This window comes from Amphiprion ocellaris, chromosome 22 (assembly GCF_022539595.1).
Source record: "Amphiprion ocellaris isolate individual 3 ecotype Okinawa chromosome 22, ASM2253959v1, whole genome shotgun sequence".
Taxonomy (NCBI): domain Eukaryota; kingdom Metazoa; phylum Chordata; class Actinopteri; family Pomacentridae; genus Amphiprion; species Amphiprion ocellaris.
Window position 1 is genome coordinate 13,027,923 of NC_072787.1, and position 24,113 is coordinate 13,052,035.

At 40.4% G+C, this 24,113-nt stretch overlaps 3 protein-coding genes across 5 annotated transcripts; 1 reads left to right on the forward strand and 2 right to left on the reverse strand.

The window, feature by feature from the left end:
- Nucleotides 1-7,265: 7,265 nt before the first annotated feature.
- On the reverse strand, nucleotides 7,266-10,434 carry LOC111587712 (sperm-associated antigen 16 protein-like). Of its 2 annotated transcripts, none has more exons than XM_023297796.3 (2): nucleotides 10,219-10,434; nucleotides 7,266-10,119 (listed from the first exon to the last, which is right to left on the reverse strand). In XM_023297796.3, the coding sequence occupies exons 1-2, from the start codon at nucleotides 10,354-10,356 to the stop codon at nucleotides 9,535-9,537; spliced, it is 723 nt and encodes a 240-aa protein (XP_023153564.2). In that variant the 5' UTR covers nucleotides 10,357-10,434; the 3' UTR covers nucleotides 7,266-9,534. The 2 variants fall into 2 exon arrangements, with proteins under 2 accessions (XP_023153564.2, XP_054863129.1); XM_055007154.1 differs by having other exon boundaries at nucleotides 7,266-10,115; nucleotides 10,219-10,421.
- ndufb4 (NADH:ubiquinone oxidoreductase subunit B4) lies at nucleotides 10,435-13,109 on the forward strand. The gene is made up of 3 exons (XM_023297787.3): nucleotides 10,435-10,643; nucleotides 11,925-12,068; nucleotides 12,964-13,109. The coding sequence occupies exons 1-3, from the start codon at nucleotides 10,467-10,469 to the stop codon at nucleotides 13,024-13,026; spliced, it is 384 nt and encodes a 127-aa protein (XP_023153555.1). The 5' UTR covers nucleotides 10,435-10,466; the 3' UTR covers nucleotides 13,027-13,109.
- A 198-nt stretch (nucleotides 13,110-13,307) lies between these two features.
- hgd (homogentisate 1,2-dioxygenase) lies at nucleotides 13,308-23,296 on the reverse strand. 2 transcript variants are annotated; one of them, XM_023297785.3, is made up of 14 exons: nucleotides 23,132-23,296; nucleotides 21,701-21,772; nucleotides 21,172-21,260; nucleotides 20,974-21,079; nucleotides 19,653-19,712; nucleotides 19,478-19,569; nucleotides 19,312-19,346; nucleotides 19,103-19,182; nucleotides 18,696-18,795; nucleotides 16,507-16,631; nucleotides 14,673-14,777; nucleotides 14,419-14,545; nucleotides 13,826-14,007; nucleotides 13,308-13,688 (listed from the first exon to the last, which is right to left on the reverse strand). In XM_023297785.3, exons 1-14 carry the CDS (start codon nucleotides 23,144-23,146, stop codon nucleotides 13,545-13,547), a joined length of 1,332 nt encoding a protein of 443 aa, XP_023153553.1. In that variant the 5' UTR covers nucleotides 23,147-23,296; the 3' UTR covers nucleotides 13,308-13,544. The 2 variants fall into 2 exon arrangements, with proteins under 2 accessions (XP_023153553.1, XP_023153554.2); XM_023297786.3 differs by lacking the exon at nucleotides 23,132-23,296 and adding an exon at nucleotides 23,026-23,110.
- Between the last annotated feature and the right edge of the window lie 817 nt (nucleotides 23,297-24,113).

Here is a 24,113-nt window from a genome sequence, read left to right on the forward strand (position 1 = left end):
TATAGATGGGAAATGTTACAGGTATAGTTCACGTTTGGCAACGATGGCAGCAGGATAAACCAGCAGGAGCCACTTTTCTATGAGACACTCACTAATCTATTCACATTACAGCAGCCAAGGGCAAATAGCCTGTGTGTGTGTGTGTGTGTGAGAGAGAAAAAACCCTAAACGAAGTCCAGACCATCTGTTTCAGGAGTCAAACTTTGTCTATTTAAATATCTTGTGTCATTTTTAATTCATTTGGCCTGGAATGGAAACGCAGAATGGTCTGGACCAGAAGATTAGCTTGAGTGTTTCAGCAGGACTCTGACGTAAACATATGCACAAAATCAGATCTCTGTGGGCTGCAGTGCGTTTTGGTTTCTACATAATTTACAGCATATCAGATTAAACAAACACCTGTGCCACTACTCTGAGAGAAAACAGTGCCACGCTGTGATGAATGTACGCTGCAGGGCTAAAAGTAAAGTGGTAAAAAAAAAAAAAAAAAATTGCTAAAAAATTGCACTCATGGCCACCCAAAATGAAAATGGCAGAAAATCCCTGCTATGAGGCAATCTGATGAAGAAAATGAGCCAGTGAAAAAGTGCAAGCAATCTAAGTGAATGGAGTGACTCATCCTCCCCTCGTTTACCGATCAAAGCGCTCAGCTCATGACGTAGATGTGCAGTGTTCACAGTCTCATTTTCATGGTTTTATGGACACAAGCAGAGAGAGACACACAACAAAACACAACAAAATGCTATTTATACACTTGGCATTTTCCCTGAGGCACATAATTGGTGCTAAATATGCTTCAGAAGCTCTCTCTGGGAGAGACGACCCTGAGCTGGGCGTCCAGTCACCAGATAGCCTGAATTAGCTGGTTGTGAACGATATTAGTGTTGTCTTGGTGACCAACCACCACAGGATGACACTCTGATTTATCCAAAACACTGACACAAATAAAGACCAATATCTTAATATTCCTACTTCAGAGCAGCTACAGTGACACAGCCTCAGATCTCTCCCCTATTATCTGCCACACACACACACACACACACGTTTCTATGACTGCTAACAGCAGGGTAACACTTGACTGACTGTACCCTCGAGCTAATGCATCCTGGGAAACTCCTGGCTGATGACTTGATACAATGAGGCAAAAGTGTTCAAGAGTGTGCACAAGCTGACACACAATCTCCGAATGTGATATAACTGTAGGCAGACACTTTAAAAATAGAATCCAGCTTTATAAACCCATTTCCTCTGGTGATGTAAATGTTAATTCAAGGGTCAGTCTTCAATCTGAACATGTGTCACCGTGTGTGGCCGACACAAAGGGGAGCTGTGTTTCAGTCATTGCGGTGTTTTAATGGTTTGCTGCATTGTTTCCGCTCTGCTCTGGCTTCAGTCGTCCCCCTTGACAACAAAGCTGATGATCATCATGATTAACAACGTAATTTGGAAGCTTTCAATCTATAGGATTGTGGTAGGAAATGCAAGCAAAGCGAGATGTCAGATTTTCCCATAAAAGCTCAGTTAGGTTCATATGTAGTTAGTGGCTTCCAGTCAACATCCTCGAGCTCTGGAAACCACTGCGTAAGTATTAGTTTCTTGTTGACAGGAGCATCTCATCCCAAACATCATGTAATGTGGGAAAGCACAGTCACAAACAAGTTCTACGATAGCAGTGGGTACGAGTTTGTCCTTAAGGAAGACGTAGGTTCAGCTTTGAACAGGATTACACGAACCCTTTGTGGTTATGTTTCATTGTTTTGACCATCAAACACACTATTTATAACAAATACATTCAATGAGGTCACTGCTCAACTCTGGAAACAAAAAACTGAGCCCACTGAGAGATGTTTGCACCTGTTAGAGAGACAAGTAGTCTGAAATAAGAAGGGATGACACCTTCATAGAGTAATGAGAAAAAAAATATGCACTGGGTAAATTGATTTTTTTTTAATCCTCATTTTCTTCTTATTGAAGATAAAAATGGTTTTACATGAACACACAAAAGAAAACATTTGATTTTTCAGTTTATTTAGCAAAAAATATCAATAGAAAAAGTAAGTGTCTGTGAAAGAAGTATCTCAGAAGCTAGCATCGCCCCCTTTAGCAGAAACAACTACGTGCATAACTCTCCACCAATCTCTGACATCGGCTTGCTAAAGTTTTTGAACACTCTTCTTTCAGTACCAAGATGTTTGAGTGTTCTTTTTCCAATCCTCCACAATACGTCCTTCTGATTCAGACTGGTCTATTATACAGGCATTCCATGACCCTATTCTCCTCTTTTGAGTCACCTCTTGGTGGATTTGTTGTGTGTTTAGAATTATGATTATGTTTGAAGGTTCATTTCAACTTTCAGACAGATGGGCTCACATTATCTTCAAGCACTCTTTGACATGGTGCAGAATTCATGGTTGAATCAACGACAGCAAGCTGCCCAGTCCCAGAGGCAATGAAACAACCCTAAACCACCACATTTGCACCACCACGCTTCACAGCTGGTATGACGTTCTTCTTGCTGAACAGCTGTCTTAAGTCAATACTAAATATGTTCACCGTTACTGCGGCCACACAGCTTAGATTTGTTTGTCAAGAGCATATTGCTCCAAAAGGCCTGGTCTTTGACTCCATGTTCACTAGCCAACTGTGCAAACTCTTTCTGATTATAGTCACGTAGACTTGGACATCGACGGTTCCGAGATTTATATGCAGATCCTGGGATGAAATTTTGAGGGTCCTGGAGGACTTCTTTTTGAATCAAGCAGTCTGCTTTTGGGCTGAATTTAGTGGGCCAGCCAGTCATGAAGAAACTGGTGGTTGTTTGAAATCAATACCAATTGAAGATGATTTTCCCTACAGTAGAAGGATTTATTTCAAACAATATGGAGTTTTTTTTAAATTCCTTTCCAGACTCAGGCATCCATTACCTCTTTGTCTGAAGGCCTTAGAGGGCTCTTTAGATCTTTTTATAATGACATGGCACACTTCAGCAGCAAACAAAACACCAGAACCCCAGATGTCCGAGACCTCAACAAAACAGGTTCTACCTGTCAGTCACTAATAAAATTCTAATCATTGCATTTAATCTGGAATCATTTAAACTTTATTGATTTGAACATTTGACAAATGTGACTAAACTGTTATTTTGTTAATCAAAATTAATGTCTTCAATGAGATGAGAGTCCTGGTTTTGTGTGATTCGTTTGGGTATTTCACCTTTATTCACTGGTACTGCTTTAAAAAAAAAAAAAAGAACTTTGCTTGTTCAAAGATGTGAAAAAATCAAAACTATCCTCTTGCTTCTCATGTGACTCTGGCAAGGTAAAAATGATATTGCATGAGAATAATAAAAAAAACAAAGCAGTGGTTCATGTTTTCAGCTTTGACCTGCCGTGTTTGTGTATACAGTTTTCCTGTGCAATGAACAATTATTGTTAATACTTTATGCACAGTTAAATGAGACTTATACCTTCAAATAATGTGACTTCATTAAACAGCTGTTTGATTCTGCTTTTGTTTATAAAACTATATTGTAGTTTGTGTTCCCAGATGTGAGCAATTACAATACTTTGGTCCATGTAATGTTATCATAAATGATGGCAGTTCAAGAATAGCTGAAATAAACTGTTACCCTTTAATTTCATTTTATCAGGTTGTAAAAGTTGTTTAAATCGCATATCAACTGCAGACTTTCTCTGAAGTGTAACTTCAGTGTGACTGACAGTCAAAACGAGACATTCCTTACTCAGTATTCCTGGAGTGGTTCTCATTTATTCTCTGTTCCCGCTGACCTCAGACAGTGACCACGCTTTCAGGCTGAATTTGACTCCTTCTTTTCATCTCCTGCCACTTCCCATCAGATCAGATACAGGGCGTTGGCCGTCTTCCCTCACCTCGTGTCACTCCTCTCTGGGCTGACATCACCTCCCTGAAGCAGCCTCCCCAACTCTAGCTGTCAAAACTTCCTCTAAATGCTGTCACAGTGGCCCAGCTCTGTCACGTCACTCCGACCCTAATGAAGAAAAGGCAGAGAGGGACAGAAACTGAGATCTATGCGTGATATGTGTAAGTCCTCAGTAACGTTTGTGTTGTGATGTCAGCTCAATATATCAGCCTGCTGACCTTTGAACATGTGTGCTAGCTGGAAGGTTATTTATGGGCCAATGCAGAATTCATTGACTTTTTCAAGCTCTGTCAGGCCCTGATTACAAATAAAGCCTTCATCTGCAGCTCCAGGAGCAGTCTGCCACCTGCAATCCTTCATTTTGTCACTAAAAACACATTTCTAGTGAGTGTGTCTGACACTGCCTGAAATATCATTTCAATATAAGTTTCCACTCACAGTTTATAATAACATTCATTACCTCAAGTAACATGAAATGTGGATGCTACAGTAATACAGAGTAGCCTGTAGCAAAGCTACACATTACCAACATGCCAAACATAAACTGCTGGTGTCGCTATTCGTTTGTAGTGGATATAAAAGACTCTGCGACAGCTGAGAAAAACAGTGTTGGTTTTTAACCCTCAATCTACCACCATATTCAACATACAAAGACTGGGGTCCCTAGGGATTTCAAAAATAAAATTCTACAGAAATGTTACGAGGGGAAGCCGGAGAACCCAAGTGCAGACACACAGAAACAGGCAGACAAGTGAATAACTGAAAGAGATTTATTTAACCAAGTAACTTAACCAATACATAAATATAGAACTGAACTGGGGGGACAGAACTAAACCAAAACTGCTAAAACTCTACAAGCAACTATGATTACAAAAACGGAAGTCTACAAAACTGAACTATTAACAAAACTAAGCTAAGGAGGGGTACTCACAAGATGGGGGAACTGACAAGTGAGGGGAAAACAGGCTGGGGTAAATCCATTAACAAGGTTGGAACAAACGGAGTCCAGGAAGGGGAAATCCAGGAGGGGGGAGAGCAGCAGAGTCCATGGGGCTGAAGTAGTCCAGAGGTGGCAGGCTTGGTGGGGAGAAACAGAATCCAGGAGGGTAACAGAATCAAAGAAGGGATGTGAATCTATGATCTGGCAGGGAGTGAATGGAAGCATGGAACTTAAATACTGGAGGTGAGGTAGAGAACTGGTGAATGAACTAATCACTGCAGGTGACACTCATTGCAGTAATCAGCTGATGGCAGAATGCAGGCAGGTGAAACAGGGAGAGCAGGAGGGCGAGAGACAGGGAGAGAGAGAGACATGAGGGAGAAATGGGAAAAAGGGGAAAGAAGGGCAGGGGCTGGAGCAGGATCATAACAAGAAAATCACCATAATAGCAAAAAAAAATAGTAATCACTACACCCCACATACAACGGATGTATTACAAAACATGATTCAGAAAGAATGATGAATTGAGCCCACAATTTTGTACTTAAACCTCATTTACCATTTTTCGATTCTGTTATATTTCCATTTTCAGTAACTTCAAATAAATATTATCAGTGTTACATTTCAAAATTTCAGTAATGCCAAATCTGGCCAGTATAGATCCACTTGCAATTTGTGCTTAAAAACATCACTGAGGTCATCCAAAACTATATTTTTGACATATATTCTAGTAAAGCATCTTGTAAATCTCCTTGTTCTTTTTTATCTTTAGTCTTATCTTGTATAGTAGAACATAAACAATTATGTATTATACTTCAAACTAAAGCACTGAACCTAAAACACTGAAAACATAAAATGAAACCAATAATATGAAAGTCATTAGAAGCAAAACACATAGAATAGCACCTGTGAGAGGTGACATGTAGTGTACCTCTTAGTTTTTTCATATAACCCAGTTGTTAGGATGAGGTCTAAAGAGTTCAACATTTTGAACAATGCACTTTTATGCTAAGGGTTGAATAAAAAATGTAGTACTGTGTCCATATGATCAATAGGCCTATAAGAACTGAACCAGCTTTGGCTTAAAGGAGGGACAGGTTGCCTGGCAACCTTACGCTTGTGATTAGACTCCAAGAAATCAGCAACCTTGGCCAAGAAATAGTCCCACAAATAACTTAATATCTACAAATAGTTTTCTTATTTCTATTCTGTACAGATTAAACAAATGACAGAGGAATTAGCTTAAGAGGTGCTGTTAGTCACATTTGGTTGCCTTCAGACAGAACCAGCTTCCCAGGGATTTAGCAAGACAGCTAATGAGCAAAGTGAATGAATGAATAGTGACCTTTTGGGGGAGATCCCAACATCCCTGGTTTGCTAATACAGCTCTGGCTAATGACTGGACAGTTACTAATAATCCCAAAATGTCAGGAGACAGACAGTGTTGGTTTAAGTTTGATCACAGAGCATTTGTGACTTGATTCACCACCTGATTCACAACATTGCCAAAATGGATTCTTCGAGGTGTTTTCATGCCAGGTGCAAAATGCTGGATGCTAGCCTGTGTCCCCACATCCCTCAGCATTAGTAATTCACAGGCAATAAGAGCCTGTTGGTGCCGAGATGAGCAGAGCTGAAAGAAAAATGCAGGATTCTGTCAACTCTGTCTCTGGGCAATTCATCCGTGTAGCTCTCCTTGAAGATGATGGATGCCTGCTGAGTCACTGTCATGAGCCAATCTCTGCCCTGCATAGTACATTAAAGCAGAAAATATTGCTAAGTTTGACCCGCTGCCCACCATATAGATCCATGAAAAGCTGATTTATTAAGAAGGGAATACTCCCAGACAGTGTGAATCAATTTCATAGATGGAGATTAGAATAGGATGGCAGACAGAATTGATGATAAATTGAGAAAGAGGAACATTTCTTAAAAATATATTTGAGAGAATAAGGAGCCAAAGCATCATTTAAGATGGCTGATAACTAGGCTAAAGCAGTTTTACTCAATCAATCATAATTTAAAGCCTGGTGTAATTCAGCTGCATAAGCAGAGCATTGGATTAAAAGACGCAAATAGGGAGAGAGGCAGCAGTGAGAAGGGATATGAGGCAGGTTTGGTGTTTAGGCTTGAATTTCAGTTTGTCTCTTTAGTATGACACAAAGGATGTTGCATTCTACGAAGTGGACAGAGCTGTCAGTGGAGAAATGAGCTGAGAGGGCAGCACAGGGAGTTGGGCAGGCAGGGGAGGAATTCCAATCAGCCTTAGACATTTAAGACGGAGATCCAAAGTCAAAAACTTGTTCTAAAGCTTCTGAAAAACAACTGTATCTATACAAATATGAAGTGTCAGTGACGAGGGGGCACAAAATAAGATATTTTGGACTTGGGAGGTAGGAAATAACACGCCGCTTGACTCCTGCCTTGAACCATCACTTTATTAACTTTGAGGCCATTTGTGGAAATTACAAAGGCTTTAAACTGGCACAATTATGTCCTGTAGATGAAAACAAGGGTGGAAAGGAACATTACATTCCTCAGTTACATTCCTCAAGGGCAGCAGAGGAGTAATGGAATCGCTGGGACAGGAAATGTTATGAATAAGTACCAAAGAGCAGCATAACACTGCTTAGGTCATTGTCTCTAAGTCTACAAACCACTTCAGGGACCTTCGATGAAAAATAAGGAGAAAAGTAATTTTAGCTTGTGGTCGGAAAAGAAACCTGCTTCCACTTTCCAAGCCGGTCTCGCGTGTAGAAGTCATTTGAAAAGACCAAAGCAGCACAGAATAACTTCTGATTACTGGGAATGATTAAGTCTTGCAAGGTAGCAGAGACCGCTGATAGAAATCACTGACGCCTTTTCATTCCTTTATCTCTCCGTCTGGAACTGCCTCTGTATCTATATTACATCATTACCTCTCAGTTATCTGTCAGAGTGTGTACAATAAGTGCATCAAAACTAAACGTCAGTCAGCATCACAGATAAAGAATAAAATACCAACTGTTCTGTGGAACATACCGGGCATAAAGAAATAATGTGGAAGCTGAAAGTAGCAGCACCAGCTTTAAGAAAAAGAAAGAAAAGGACAATAAACTTGTGGTTATTGTGCCTACAGCTTGAAAACTTCCCAGAAGTTCATCCTTAAGTCCACAAGGGCAATAGATGCCAGGTCGGGCAGCAACATATTAATATTTCATTTGAGGCTAAATCTCTCTCTGAACCGGACTGTGGTCTCTCACTGAATTTCAAAGTCATAAATGGATGTTTCAAAACTGCAGAGCGGGTGGCACTTTAGAGGTCCGGAGAGGACAATAAATCATTTGGTCACACGTACTGTAGCTGCGCCTGGGCCTCTCTGGATCAAAGAGCTCTCTCAGCATCTCTGTGCCACTCTGCTGCTCAAGTATGAAGTTCAAGGTTAGAGAGAACTGTGTGAGAACTTGTTATATCTACTGAATGTGCTGCATAATCAACAAATGTGTATAAGACCTCAGCTTCAGTTACATTCCATGACCATGCTGAAATAAAAACAACAGTAGGGCAGTCTATGTTGGCTGGTTGTCTCTTGCAAGCTAGAACATCTCTGCTAAAGTAGGGAAACAACACTGCACTGCTGTACCTTGTGATCTCCTCGAGGAGAAATATTACCCATGAATGTCATGTACAAATTGTAAGCCATCTAATGTGATTTCACTGCACAAAATTTATTGCAATATTAGCTGTATAATGTTCCTGCCTAGTCTGTTTAGTGGCTTTATTTCCACTCCAAACCCTGCACACTCCATTACTGTGGTCGTCAGTGGAAAAATAAATACACTTATGAGCATAAGTGACTCTGGTACTTTACTGGTTTGTCTCCGAATGCAGCAGATTCCTGCTTTCATGCTGTTAATAATTTTTCTGAGTGAGTGCAGCACTGCTGTATGCACTGTGGTAAGTGTAAACAAATCTGGCTAGAGAATGCCCTCTTGTGGTTATCTTCTGCAGTGCAACATGTGTAAATATAAAAAAGTAGCAATGACAAACTGATAAATAGGTACACATTTGTCTTGGCTGGGATCTCAGTCATAATAATGTTAAAAGTCTCACAACTGATTAACTGAATTTCAGTGCACAGGACTTATTTTGATTGCCGTGATCATGTTCACATTATCACCATACATAAATTTGGCAGTCTAACACTTCTCACAGTCAAACTAGAAATATCTACAGAGCTATCAAGTTGAAACAACCCTCATGTAGTTGTTATTGCCAAATTGATCTGTATATTTAGAATCACACATTTTAGAATATCAAGGTCTTGCAGAAATCACCTCTAGCACGTGCAGCTATTACTTCTTCCTCTGATATTTCCCCCAAAAATGTATAAATATGTATGAACAATATTCAACATCATTTTGCAAAATCTGCCAACAACACCCTCACATTCTGGTTGCTATACCTGCAACGTGAATACATAGCAAACCACACAAAAAAGTATTTCATGTACTACAGTGGATTGATCCGTATGACAATGAATGTGACAAATAAAATTGTGCATAAATCAGTAGGCTACATTAGGAACAACATTTTTCTGCCAATTACAGCACAATAAAACCAAAAACGCAAGTTATTTTGCAAAGTGTCTGTACCTGAGAAGGAAAAACATACACGTGTGACTGTTAATACTAATTTATAGATATGATTTCTATCAAGGGGCATTAGCTTTCATTGACTGCACCCTGTTCTGCCTCCGAGGACACCGTGGAGATGCCGGAGGTCTTGGCTGGGTCACTGGACGCTCCCTGACACCTGGCTTTCCTGTAGTCTTCATCGTTCCTTCCTCATCCCCACAGATAAGGGACTCCTGCTCAGATGACTGGCGGCTCTCCTGTCCTAATGCTTTGTCCTTCTCCAAAGCCCCCAGCAACACCTGCCTCGAAACTGCCTGGTATTTTTCACTCATTCGCTTTAAAGCAGGTTCGTAGCTGTCGCACTGCACTTTGACTTTCCTCATCTCCTCAATGAGCCTGTTTTTCTCCTGGATGACACGCTGATGATGCAGTCTCTGGAGGTCTCTGGCTTTCTGCGCCCTCACCAGCGTCTCAGCTGCGACTGACACCGCCTGCCGGTACTCCTCTCTCTCCCGCCGGGCATGTTTCAGCTCCCTTTCCAGACGCTGGTTCTCAGTGTACACGTCCGGTACCACGTCCACTCTGTCTGCATCCACCAGCCCTTTCTGCACCATCTCGGTCCACTCAGTTTGAAAACAGTTAAGGGTTTCTGTCATGCCTGTCTGGAAGAGAAAGTTGCGTAAAAAGTCGCTAACAGCAGGTGGTTGGTGTATGTTGTGAGTGTTTGGCCTCTGAATAGCCCGGTCCTGGATGGCTTTTACCGCTGCTTCTACGTATTCTTCCCCCTCTGTTAAACTCCGTTCGTCTTCTAAAGAACCTTCTTTGTGTTTAAAGTCGCTTTCATTGTCAGCCGGCAAGTCCTCGTCCTCTTTTTCTTGATTTTTGTTTGCAGCGTTCATTGCTTGACTCCTTCAAAGTTTGATGTCGCTGTGGTAACGGTGCTATATTCAAGTCAACGCGAGATTTCACGAGTTCACATTTGCCCCACTCCATCCGTCATCAAACAATCATGGCGGACTACCGAGAGGCGCCCTTGGCCACTCGGCCAAAAACGTTGGATCCAAACGAATATTTCAACCTGTCGCCGGAGCAGAGGCGTGCCGAAGAAGCCAGAGGTGCAATACGAGCGAATCTGAAGAGGCAGTATCAGACGCAACTCAACAACCCGCACAGACAAGAGCTCATTGTAAGTGACTACCTGCTAGCTAGCAATGTCACCCCTGAAGTAGTCTCAAGCTATTAGCTGGGATGCTAGCCCTAGCATGTCAGGGCACAGAGAAGTCGAACACACGTAATTTCATGAAAAACGGGATCCATATTTATTGATAAACATTAAACTCAACGTTAACATCCGGAGTTATGGGACATTGATATTGTTTGTGATGATATACTGACGTTAATGAGTAGCCTTAGCTAGCTAGCAGTGATTCGGAACACTTGCAGACTAGAATTAATACCAGTTTGATATTTTCTAAAACATATATCAAGCTTAACTGAATTATACAGTGTGATTTTAGGCGTATCGGTGGCAGCTCTTACTACATTAAGTAGCACACAGTTTGCATCTTTTAATTGTAGTAAACTGCTACATTACCGAAGTGCAGTTGAATCGTTAAATACGCCACAAAATAACAGTTCGAGTTTCATTTTTGCACGTCTAAGTCGGATGTCGTTTGTAATATTTGTGTAGCTATTTGGTACACATATCTCTTTCTGTCCTGCAAATACACTTACCGAAGTCCGGACTGATAAATCACTAGCTGGTTCAATCAGTAAAGCAGCAATTAGTTTCTAACGCTCTACAGTTCTTCACTTGTAAATAACATTTGAAAGATGTGGCATCTTATCTTAATATACAACTGACTTTTCTCTTTGCCTCTTCAACTTGCCCTTCTTAATATTTGCTATATGTGCTTGAGTGACTTCATACTGTCATTCTGTTTCTTTGTATTGTAATTCCTTTACTTCTGTTTGTGTAGTACATATCGTTTTAAAGCATACCTTTATGCTTGTCATCATAGTAAAAAAAAAATCAATAACACTATTGATGGCTCCGTTGTGTTCAGTTGTCCTGGTAGGTTATGACAGTGGTCATCAAGAATGATACATAAACCTGGGGATCAAATCATTTAAATATAGTTAAGGTTTAGTTTAACTAATATTACTTACTCTCGGGCTGTTCCTTCAGTGACTTATCATATATACAGTAAGAACACCCTGTCCTGGAAATGCGATTCTTTCTCTGCTATTCTTTTCAGGTTTCTTCCCTTTTCTCTTGGGAATTTTAATTTTTTTCATTGAATTTCCATTTCAGGTGTTTAAGGGTAGATGTTGTAGTGACTTCTGAGACATATACACATTATTATGAGATATTCTTTCATGTATTTTTATACTGTTTTTGTCTTGGATTGTTGTTTAAGTCAGTACACAGGGTAATAACTGAAATGTGATTGCTATGTCTTTACAGGAAGATCCTGCCCTAACAAGATGGGTGTATGCACGTACCAACCCCTACCCACACTTCAAGCCCACATTCAAGACATCTCTGCTGGGTGCAATGTTTGGAGTTGTGCCTCTCTTTGCCCTCTACTACATCTTCAAGACAGACAGGGTATGAGACAAGATGCATGGCAGTCTCCTCTTTGATTGATAAGTCATCAATCATCTAATGAATAAGTTTTAGCTTTTGGTTCAGAAGGTGCATGTTTTGTAACTTTGTCATCTTTTTGTGTGACTTAAGTCTACAGTGCAGATATAGTGGTGCAAGCTAACAACAAAAACTGTATTAAGCTGTGTAAAGGGCATGCGAAAGAGCAGAACCAAAACACGAAAAACTAAAATACATGCATGTTAGGGATTTCTTTTGTGCTGCAGCTGTCTAAGTGTTTGTTTTGTTCCCATCCCTACCCCCTATCTTTTCATTGTATATTATTTTTACAATACCGAGTACTAATCTAGTGGTCAAAACATCAATGAATTCATTTGATATAATGCAGTAACTCAGTATTAGCATGATAACACCATGTTACAGCAGCCATTATGTTCTAGCTACTGTGTTACACTGACAATACAGTTAACATTAATATTTTTGCCTAGACAATCTTAAAATGTGATTTGGTCACGAATGCCATTCTATTTAGTTGAGAATTGGGACTCGTTATTCCCTTGTAGGTGCACATTGAAATGCTTTCCTTTTTTGTCACAGATCCATTTACATTAGAAATGAATGCTTCATTTGAAATGCTTCCTGCTTTCATTTTCCTCCCCATTGTTATGGAGATTCACCCTCTAAATCCTCACCAATTGAAATTCCAGCAAGAATTTGGTGCAATTGTCACACTGCTGGGCTATCATGTTCGTCTCCCCCTCTCTGCTGGGAGGAAAAAACTGCTTGAAAATCATAAAACACGCGGTTGAGAAAATGTCCGGAAGGTGAAGAGGGTGATATGACTTTGTTGCTATGGAAACTGTACTAACCCATCATCTGTTTGTCGTCTGTTTTACAGGATAGGAAGGAGGAGCAGATTAAGGCTGGAACCCTTGAGCGCAAGTTCAGTTTGTCATCTTGAGCAAAGACCCACCTGTATGTTCTAGAGCTAATGCCAGTGTGTGTAATTATTATTAACCGAATAAAATTATATTGTCAAACACAGTCATGTGGCTTTAATTTCTGAGGCAAAACTGTGAATGGTGGGAAAACGCACAGTAAATGTGAGCACAATTTGCATGACTACATATATACCAGTAGGGATGCTGCACATACAGAAGTACTAGAACTGCATGTTAAGCAGTATACTGAGGCAGATTGGAGAGGAGTGGACAGAATGTATTATGACTTTAAAAAAACATGTAAGGTGTTGCAACAATTATTTTTATTGTGCAACTTCAATCTTAGTTGTTTGCCAGAATGAAAAGACTACACTCCTTCGGTAATTTTGTCAGCAGATCTAAACAAATAACACAAAGCCAAGCACAACAATTATTGAATTCTTCGTAGTTGTACTTAATAAAGTGAAATTTCAATTTTTTATTTTCACATAAGATCTGTTTTGGCAATCTGGTTTAAATTTCTTTGAACTTAACTGTTCTACTGTGTGCTTGGCTTCCAGTTGGGGTTAAAGTGGCTGCGGAGAGGTTCCCAACACTGGTAGTAGCTCTTGTCAAGCTTCTGGCACGTTTGTAGACCCCACTTCGTGACTGCCATACTGAAGGACGACTCAAACATGAAAGCCTGGAAGAAGGAGAGGGCAAGAGACATATAATCCCTGATTGCATAGATGTGATTGTGCTACAAAATCACAATCCTGAACGTCCAATTTTCTCTGGTTAACCTTCACATTTAAAATATACAGTATATTTTGTTTTTACCATGGTTCCTTCAGCCACCCGCTCAGGGCTGAGCTCAGCGGTGCTGTTCTTCTCGAAACAGTCAGCGTCGGGGCCGTGTGGGGTCATTATGCTGTGAAGGCTGGCACCTCCTGGCTGGAAACCTTCTTCTTTGGCCTCATAATGGCCTTTGATCAGACCCATGAATTCACTCATGCAGTTACCTAAAATGAGAAGCAGGTGGCGCTGTAATACAGCACTGTACTGTGTACAGTTTGCTGTAGAAAGAGCACTGATTTCCACTAGATGGCCTTATTGGTCTGTGATAAAAGCAGACAAAAGGTATCTGACTGTGGTGGGGCCTCCATTGAAATGAGTCATACAGCAGGTGGATTGTTCTCACTTACTGTCTTGATACTGGCTGGGTAAATGGACGTTTTAGTTCTGGCTGATTTGTTTCAGTCCATAATAGACTCAAACTACACTCGCTAGACAGAATTTCCATTTAAATTAGCCTTCAAATTCAGTTGTCTTAACACTAACTCTCAAGATTTATTGTTTCTGCCTGCCTCTCCTGCACTAGAAAATGCAAACAAACCACTTCAGTGTTGCACGGTGTGTCGCTGTGGTCTTACGGTGGTAGTACGGTGGACGGAAGGTGTGGTCAGCAACACCCCATCGTGGAGGGAAGATGACAAAGTCAGCAATGGCCACACCTGGTCGTGTCGATTTAGCAGTCAGCACGGTAAAGATAGATGGATCCTATTTGAAAATTAAATGAATAGGTGATGGTTAAGGGCACGGTTATCTATTTAGGGGATCAGAAATGAGCAAAGTGTGCTCATGTATATTAAAAATGATGTGATTGATTGTGCGCTTAAACTCTCACCGCGTGATCGAAGGCCACACAGTTGATAACCATGAAGTTCTTCAGGTTGTATTTGTAAGGTGTGTAGTTCCCGTGCCAAGCAACCACATTGAATGGAGAGAAATCCTACGTGCCAAGCACAGAACAAAACAAATAAGAGGAGTCTACCCAAGCAACAAACACAAAGGACTTTAAATTGAGCTTTTCACAGGGAAAAAGGAACAATGAATAATGTCTTTGTAATCTTAAATTTCCAGAGAGTACTTCTTGACATAAAGAGAAAAAAACTGGTCATAATGAAAAGGGTTGATTGTGAAAGAGGGTGTGCTTCTTTCATTCTTTTTTTCTCTTTCATTCCCCCTGTTCTTTGTGATACGAGGCTCCAGGTATTGTGGGGTAATTGGCTTCACAATCAAACTTTCCCAAAGTTTGAGCATTTTGACGCTCGCAGTGGCGCAGTTATGGGGGGAAGGAGCAGCAGCAACAGTGGGTGCAGAGATATTTCTTTATCTTGATTGTTAAAACCACAGCAATTTTATATAGTTTCTCTGTTCTGATAATGTAACTGCAAGAAAGACATTCAACAGCAGCTCTAAAATCAATATAGTTCATTACAACTCAAGCTGCCTCCATACTGACCTCCATGCTCCCTCCACACATGCTCACGCACATTTCCACACACAAACAGCCAATACACACTAAGAATAAAAGCTGACAAATACATATACATACATACAAATGTGCATAAGTAAATTCATAGGCATCGTCTAACTAATAAACATAAAAAACAACTTAACACACACTCAATTGACAGCAGTTGCCATACAAAAAGGCCTTTGGGAAACCCAGTGCAGGTAATTTCTTGGACATTCATCTGTAATAACTCCACTACATTTGATTAAAATGAGGGAAAAAAATGGAGGAGAGCAAGCACTTGCACACACATGCACACAAAACACAAACATATTGGCCCAGTCAAGCAAATAATAAGTTAATTTGAGCAATTTCAGCACTCTGCGGGGGAACAAAACAGCAGGACCAGACAGGAGCAGCAGCATCTTCCCTGAGATGAGGCCTGTGTCCCCCCCAATCTTATTTTCTTACCCCTGTAGCCTCGCTCTCCAGACTCGGGGAAGGGTGGACACCGGGAAAAGAGTGTCGCCTCTGACCCCCAGCACATAACTGCTCAAGTAAAGGCAGCGAGGAAGATGGAAAAAGGTTTGCTTTGCTTCAAAAAAGACACTATCCTGCCCCAGTGTACTTCTTACGATGAATAATAACAGTGTGGTTTGACACGGTTTCCACGGTTACAACCCCACAACCCCCTCCCCTGACAAATTTCTCCTCCCACCTCCTCCCTGTCTCAGTAAAAAACCTCCTGTCAGACATTATGTGTCGATCCAATTATGCGCCCAACAGGACATTTCGGGAGGGGGAGGATCATTCCCTGAGTGAAATATGGTGAAATTAATGCTTAACTTGGAAAAGGTTTTTCCTACCAAGCAAAGCTTCACAGGTACACTGTCTGCAGCTCCAGAATGCCTTAACTAATTATGAGTGATTAAGACTCATAAGGGAGTCGAGGCGGAAACCTGCTGAATGGATAACAGCTAACGCTTTGATATTAAATCATCAGGGATGGAAATCCAGGCGGCAGGAGAAGCTAATGGATCATATGCTTCATTTGGACAGTTTCCTGTTAGTCGCCATGGCACTTCAATGGTGTTAACTGAAGCAAATGCAAACCTGAATGGGGTAATAGGGTAAGTATGCTGCATGTGTGTGTCCCTGTCAGACAAGCGTGTACATGTGTGAGTACAGTGACAAGCACGGACTTAAATGTCACAATAACCACCTGTTGGCAGGCAAACAGCTTCCCCTGGTACTTGTTGATGACGGTGTAACCAGTGGACACTTTGCGATCCTCGTACCATGCGACTGGACACAGGAAATCTCTTGGGTTGGCCAGACCATTGGCTCCTGCAAAACAAACACACATGATCATAGTGGATAACTGAGCCAATGCACTGCATAGTGAACGGGGAGCGACTTCGAATACAGCCAACCTTTTCACCATTTTTATTAACGTACTAGTTTAGCATGTTAACACAATGTGCAGCTGAGACGTTGGACAAAATCATCTTTTGGCTTTATGATGATGCCACGTGAAAATGAACACCAATCAGGAGTCATGTTTCTGAGAATGAACATGTGTAATAATTTTGTGTCTGACTGAGCAGAAGACTCACTGACTGGCTGAAAATTGCACAGACTGTCAGAGAAAAGGGTGAACAGACTAGACAGCAATAGGATATTATGAGAAACCTATGTAAAGAGGTTAGTGTGCAGACTTCACAGAGCAATTTTGCCTCTTTTGACCACAATGATTTGAAATGAAGTAATCAAGGTATGACTGAAATGTAGATGTTTAGCTGTAATTCAACGGGTTCAGCTAAAGTATTGGGATTTTTACGTAGTTCATCTATAGTCACAGACCTAAAAGTAATTTGACAAACCATCATAATTTTAAATATACACTACTGTTCAAAAGTTTGGGGTCATGCAGACAATTTCATGTTTTCCATGAAAACTCACACTTTTCTTCATGTGCTAACATAATTGCACAAGGGTTTTCTAATCATCAATCAGCCTTTCAACACCATTAGCTAACACAATGTAGCATTAGAACACAGGAGTGATGGTTGCTGGAAATGTTCCTCTGTACCTCTATGTAGATATTCCATTAAAAATCAGCTGTTTCCAGCTAGAATAGTCATTTACCTTATTAATAATGTCTGGACTGTATTTCTGATTAATATAATGTTATCTTCATTGATAAAAACTGATTTTCTTTCAAAAATAAGGACATTTCTAAGTGACACCAAACTTTTGAATGGTACTGTAGGACATATTTTAAATTCTAGATGCAAATCCTTTACACTTAATGAAAGCCTAAAGTCTAGAACACATAGACATCACCAAATACTTCTCAGATAGTTTCCTCCGTTTAAAAACACCAGACCTTTGTTCCAGCCTCCTTCAATTTCTGCTTGTCAGTGAGTCTTTCTGCACTGTTTTGTCTTCAATAAGTAAAAAGCATTTTAAGGAATATTTTATTACTTTGCCTTACGGAGCTCTTGGGTTGCTGTCACTGTATGTTTTGGGTCATTATCCATCTGCCCTATTAGTTTTGCAGCATTTGAGTGAATCTGAGTTGTAGGCGAAGCTCTATATACTTCAAAATTCATCCTGCTACTTCTATCAGCAGTCACATCATCAATAAACGCCAGTGACCCATTTCCATTGGCAGTTACACATGTCGCTGCCATAACGCCGCCTCCGCCGTGTTTGACAGATGATGTGCTCTGCTTTGGATCATAAACCATTCATTTCCTTCTCCGTATTATTTTTTTCCCATCATTCTACTGCAAGTTCATCTTGGTGTCATCTGTCTGAACAATCTTGTTCCAGAGGTGGGCAGATTTTTTTTTTAATGTTTTCTAGCAACGTCTAAAGTGACCTTTCTGTTCCTGAGTGATACAGGTGGATTGCATGTTGAGGTAAATTTCTTGTATTTACATCCACTTTTGGGTGTGTACTTTGACAATGATGCCGCCATGCTCGAGAGTGATACTGTCTTTGCTAGATGTTGTGAAGGGTATTTCTTCACCAAGGAAAGAATTCTGCGATCATCAACTTTAAATGTCTTCTGTGGTCGTCCGTGCCTTTGTTGTGTTGCTGATCTAGCCAGTGCATTTTTTCGTGTTAAGAATATACCCACTTCTTGTTTTGGCCACTATTAAAGTTTCTGTTATTTCCCTCTGATGGGTCTGATTTGTGTTTTCAAAAATAATAATGGCCTCCTTACTTGCATTGGCACCTCTTTGAAAAGCACATTGAGAGTTTGCCTGAACAGCTATGAAATGCAAATTCATCACTTGGAATCAACTCCAGACCTTTAGTCTCCTTAAACTGCCATGAAATACTGATGTTAAACTCTATACTTATTGTATATTGCACACATTCACATATATGATCACAAACCTATAGGTCCCAGGTCAGGGAGTTCAAAATGGGCTCCGTACACCTCCAGTATGTAGCCTCTGGTTTCTCCAAACACATCCACACTGAAGCGCATCCCTTGCTGGAGAAAAAAAATGTGAAAAGTGGCAGTGAGAGGAAATTTTGTGCTGTTACGTATCAAACGTGGGCTGCATCGATGCTGAGAGGACTTAGGGGTTCACAGACTAATGTGTCTGGAAAAATACACGTGCTGCAATACTTGTGGTCAGGCTTTCTGTAGCTTAAAACCCTATTCCACTGTTATTTATTTTAAGGTCACCTCTGAATAGCACCAAACCATGCCTCTAAATATGGTAAGTGGGGTTTGGGGGCAGACACAATGGTAGATTTCTGTGACAAACCGGGGAGACGAAAAACATACAACCCACCTGGATGACACATATCTCGTTCGGCTCGACCATCATCTTCCCAAACTCTGTGGTGATCAAGATCTCACCCTGCTGGGGGACTGGAGACACAAACAGACAAAGAGAGCAGCAAAGGGAAGAAAATTTGAGGGAGACGATGGACTGAGGATTGAGCTATCATTGCTCTTGTGACAGATGACAGTGAAAACATCAACAACCCTTTCCCTCACCAATCAGAAAGTCTCCGTCTGAGTTGTTGAAGCAACTGGAACAAAAAAAAAAAAAGACCTCTGGAATCATTGTCGAAGCGTAACCAAGGACTTAATATTTTTAATTTGTGAAAATACATCTAGTTGTTACACGACGAGACACATTTGCATGCAAGTACATGCTCACCTGTCAACCATGGAGGTGTTGCAGGTGTACACGTGGATCCCAATGCCATTGCGAGATTTTGCATCACCAGCACCACAGACAGTATGTAGACCCTGAAACACACAATCAAAATTAATGAATGGAGAATTTTTTTTGTGAAAGAAAAATTATTCTAAGAAAAAAAAGGTAGACTTACAGCCACAAAGTCCACTTTCTTCTCTGTAGATTTGGGGATGGCGAATGGCAGCCATCGCAGCTGTGAAGGAAATCAGAATGTATTTATGCTGTAAATCCAGATACTAGTGCAGGGATAGATTTGAGACTTCTTCAGTTAGATTCTCACTATGAGCAATGAGATATTACATAAACACAGACACTTGCACATTTTTGTCATTTTTTAAAACAAGTTTGAAGTAATCAGCCTGCATTCAGAAAAAGGTGGTGTCATGTATGTCTATGCAGCTATCTACACTAAATGACCGTGGACTTATCTTTATTGTATTACCTAAGACGGCAGAGGAATATCACGCTTAATGAAAAGAAATCACCTTATTTACAAAAGACAAAATGTTTTCAGCCCTCTGGCATTTATCAATATTATGACCGGTCATTATAACTCCCAAATGTTTAAGTCTAACTCTTTTAAAGAACGAGAACAAGTGCAATAAACTGGCAGTCCCGTAGATCTCTGATTTGTTGTCTTTGATGGCACCTACAATGAGAATTGGAAATCATAGATACGATTCTGAACCTCATTTTCCCAGAGATTCAATCAGTGTTGCATGTGTGACATTGACAGGCAAATGGCAGTTGGCACCTCGACCATACATCCATAACAACTTGAGGGCACCACAAATGAAAGCAAAAAAGGAATGTCTTCTGAAACAAGAAAAGCTGAAGAGAGAATCTGCTGCATTAGCTTCACCTACTCTCTCTGGCAGAAAGGCAACTGCTGGGTGATGGTCACACCGTTACTTATGGATAACTTCATGCCTTAATAGAATTTATACGGTTAAGTTAGATAAAACTTCACCCCTGCACATTTGCAATGAAAATGGAAATTTTCTATAGACATTAAAACCGTTTTCGTACCAGGCTGTAAACATGTTTATTTCTGCTATAAAGTTGGACATTTTAATATGGAACTCTATGGGGATTGACTCGCTTTTGGAAGCAGCCTCAAGTGGGTATTTGTGGAACTGTGGGTTTTCTGACTTCATTTTTCATCGATGGAGGTTCCAATTTGGTAATTAAATCAGTATTTGTAATACTGTTAATGTTAGGACTTTCGCATAATTTCATTATGGGTCATTGATTTAATCAGCATTGTGCTACTGCATTTGGTGAGAGATAACAGACATTAATTTTTATTGTAAATCCTTGAGACTGCAACTTTAACTTCAATCTATTCCTTCAACTCTTAAAAAATATTAAACATTTATTTAGGGGTTTAACAATGGTCCCAGTTTCACATATTAAATCTAATCCAAAATCAGGGACTGTTGTTGCTGATATACCTGGTTAGGATCAGGCTCCACTTCATTCCAGTTCTCTGTTAGATCTCCACAAGATGCTTTGGTAAAAGGCTTATGTTTAACAGATGGAATGATGCGGTACAACCAGCTAGAAAGAAATGAGTGTATTGTTACTATTATAATGCAAATGATCCATTTGGTTTATATGGGCTGATTAAAGCCTCGAACAAAGACGATCACCTCCTCTTATTAGTGGGACGTGGGCAGGTGAAGGCAGAGCCGGAGAGCTGCTCAGCATAGAGGCCATATGGACAAACCTGAGGATTGTTCTGTGGAGACACAATACATCACCAGAATGTTTACGCTGCATGTTATGTGGTGTATCAGACTGGGAGGTTTGACAGAAACTCAGTCAGAAATAAAGATACATGAAGTTTGAAGCCATTAATGAAAATCACAATAGAAGAAAACATTCTAACTCAGGCTTATTTTGTTACATTTACTAGATTTTGTGGCTCTCATCTTGTGTTGGACTTTTTTTGCAGCCACAAAAAAGTGGATAGTCCATGTGTTGGAGCTGAATCTGAATCTATTAGGATGAATATTTGATATTTCCTCTGAAACTGCGACGAGTAATGCCTCTTAATTGCTGTGGCGTCCCATTAAGAATAAATTCAATTCACCTAAGCACAAAATTCAGCAAAATTAATGAATAAATAGCTGATAAAGTGAATGCCAAATGAGCACTGCGTGTGTTTTTGTGTGCTACCTGTCCCTCAGGTAGGGATCCAGGACAACGAGGGTCTTCAGATGCCAGCTCATTCCCAAAACCACTCAGGTACTGAAGGAGACAGACAAACACTCATGTGAAGGCAAGTTAAAGTGAAAAATAAAAAATACATCATGCGGCTTCATTGTAATGCAGGATAAATGTCTTCATGCTGGTTATAATTAAATTTGAAGGCTTGTCATTAAGGCTTGTCTTTTTGTTAATTGTTGTCATATTGATTCACATTAGATCTATCACAAAACAAACTGCAGTTATGCCAAATTTCCCCCCTTGCAGTCATCCATTATTTTTGTGTTATTGTGTTACTGAAACAGGCTAATTAAGCGCACATCCTTCAAAGTACTTTTTGATCAATATGTCAATTCTGACAGGATTATTACTCTACTATCGCACACCAGCAGTGATCGGCAGCCCTGTAATAGAAAAACATGAACCTGGCACAATGTAAACACATCTTGCTGAGTCATTGTTAGTCTGCAAAGAGCACGCTCGTGGACATGGATGGTTTCCATATGTGCGCGTCCATGTGACTAAAGCTGAGGCTCCAGTGTGACCCTCACGAAAGAATGTTATGTGAAGCAGGATTTCATTCATTTTAAGGGTTTGTTTGGAGTTACAAAAACAAAAACCTGGAGTCTAGGACTTGGAAATAACTTTTACATCACACAGAGAAGGAATTTTGTTCACTTTTATACTAAAAGTCCTTTGTTTTACACTTTTGTAGAGACACTGAGATCATTCCCCTCTGCCAAACATATTAGCTTTTAAGTTATCAATATATTTAAGGCTGAATATCGTTCAGTAGGTGTCATAATACAGTGCTTCATTCAGATTACGACTAAAGCAAATGCACCATACTGGAATAACTGCAACATTTATGTAGCTATAGCTCTGCGGCAATACAAAAATAATGTGAAAATGGTTTTCAAGTTTAGATTTTCTTTTGAAATATGTAAAACTCAGTTGAGCTGTTCAAGCCTCTTAGTCCACATCTGGGCAGATGCTGAATGCTGCGCTCTGATTGGTTGGAGGGAACGCCTCTCTCCAACCTTCTGGTCTGCTGCTATGACAGCTATGAACGCTTTGATTTTGCACATTTCTGATGCAGGATGTACAAACAACAGTCGGGGTGCAACGTTTTGAGTATTTTCTAAATACTAAAGACTGCAGGGTGTTTGTACTTTCATCCACAGTCATAGAGACAGTTCTGAAAATGTAGTGCTTTACTAGCACTACATTCCCAAGCAATGACAAACATGTATACATGTAAAACATGGCTGTAGTTAAAGCATTTGCCTTCTTACCTTAAGTCCAGCCATTGCGCAGTCTGTTAAAAGTTTCCATTCCCAAGCAATGACAAACATGTATACATGTAAAACATGGCTGTAGTTAAAGCATTTGCCTTCTTACCTTAAGTCCAGCCATTGCGCAGTCTGTTAAAAGTTTTCGCAGCTGCTTAGTGTTTCAGAGGTTACAAATTAACTTGCAGTTTCTCCCAGTCTCACTCTTTATGTATCCCCCTCCGACCAAAATCCACTTCAGGCTGCGTGCATGCCGGTGTGTGTGTGTGGACTGGGTGGAAAAGTGGGCCGGATTTATGCTCTTTCTCAATATGGGTTTAATTAGGCCTTGACTGGCTCCGTGACGCAACAGCTGGGTGTCATGCGGAGGGGAGAGGACGGGTTGGATGGCCAAAATGTGCGCAAAGAAGGGCCAGAGTCACTGCCAAGGCAAACAAGAACCAAGAGCCCACGGTGCAACATGCAGGTAACGTGCATTTTCATGAGAAGGAAGGGTTACATCGCAAACAATGGTTTCTGTGGTCACAGACAACCGCCATCCTGAAATGATTTTTTTTTTCTAAGAACAGCTCAGGCGGCGACCAGAAACTCCTAATATGTTGTAACTGAGATATTCTGAGAGTTTAGTGAAATAAAGAAAATAAGCTGCTAATAATTGTATCAAAAAAAACACAAAACATTTTCATCATAGTCAAATTGTGGTGACCTTTTACGCACTGCTTGTGCAAACAATGGCACCATGCACATCGTCACGTCCTGCAGAACAAGTAATACAAATCTATTTAATGGAGTGTATAGCTTGCCAAATTCCCTATAGTCTATCGTTTTTATAAATTCGTGTTTATTCTGAGGGCAAATTGAAATGTTTGCACTGCAATTGAGGCCACCAATCGTCCACATCAGTGCGCCATCGCCTCTCTTAATTCAGTCATGCTTAACACAGGCTGACTTGTTCTTTTATGTAAAGTGATTCCTGTACAGCTTCACGGATTAATTAACTTTCTCTAAAACCAGCATTAGCCTGATAACCTCTGTATGCTGCGGCGAGCAAGTCCTTCCGCACAAGGCCCCTAAAAGGCCTATACATTAGT

Excerpts from the sequence above, each read along its gene's own strand:
- LOC111587712 (XM_023297796.3), bottom strand. The coding sequence starts at position 10,356 with ATGAACGCTGCAAACAAAAATCAAGAAAAAGAGGACGAGGACTTGCCG. Across the intron at positions 10,120-10,218 it reads AAGAATACGTAGAAGCAGCG|ACAGGCATGACAGAAACCCT; the intron begins GTAAAAGCCATC and ends TTTCTCTTCCAG.
- ndufb4 (XM_023297787.3), top strand. The coding sequence starts at position 10,467 with ATGGCGGACTACCGAGAGGCGCCCTTGGCCACTCGGCCAAAAACGTTG. Across the intron at positions 10,644-11,924 it reads CGCACAGACAAGAGCTCATT|GAAGATCCTGCCCTAACAAG; the intron begins GTAAGTGACTAC and ends ATGTCTTTACAG. Across the intron at positions 12,069-12,963 it reads ACATCTTCAAGACAGACAGG|GATAGGAAGGAGGAGCAGAT; the intron begins GTATGAGACAAG and ends TCTGTTTTACAG.
- hgd (XM_023297786.3), bottom strand. The coding sequence starts at position 23,085 with ATGTTTGTCATTGCTTGGGAATGGAAACTTTTAACAGACTGCGCAATG. Across the intron at positions 19,570-19,652 it reads AGAAAGTGGACTTTGTGGCT|GGTCTACATACTGTCTGTGG; the intron begins GTAAGTCTACCT and ends TGTGTGTTTCAG. Across the intron at positions 19,183-19,311 it reads AGACGGAGACTTTCTGATTG|TCCCCCAGCAGGGTGAGATC; the intron begins GTGAGGGAAAGG and ends TTGTGTCTCCAG.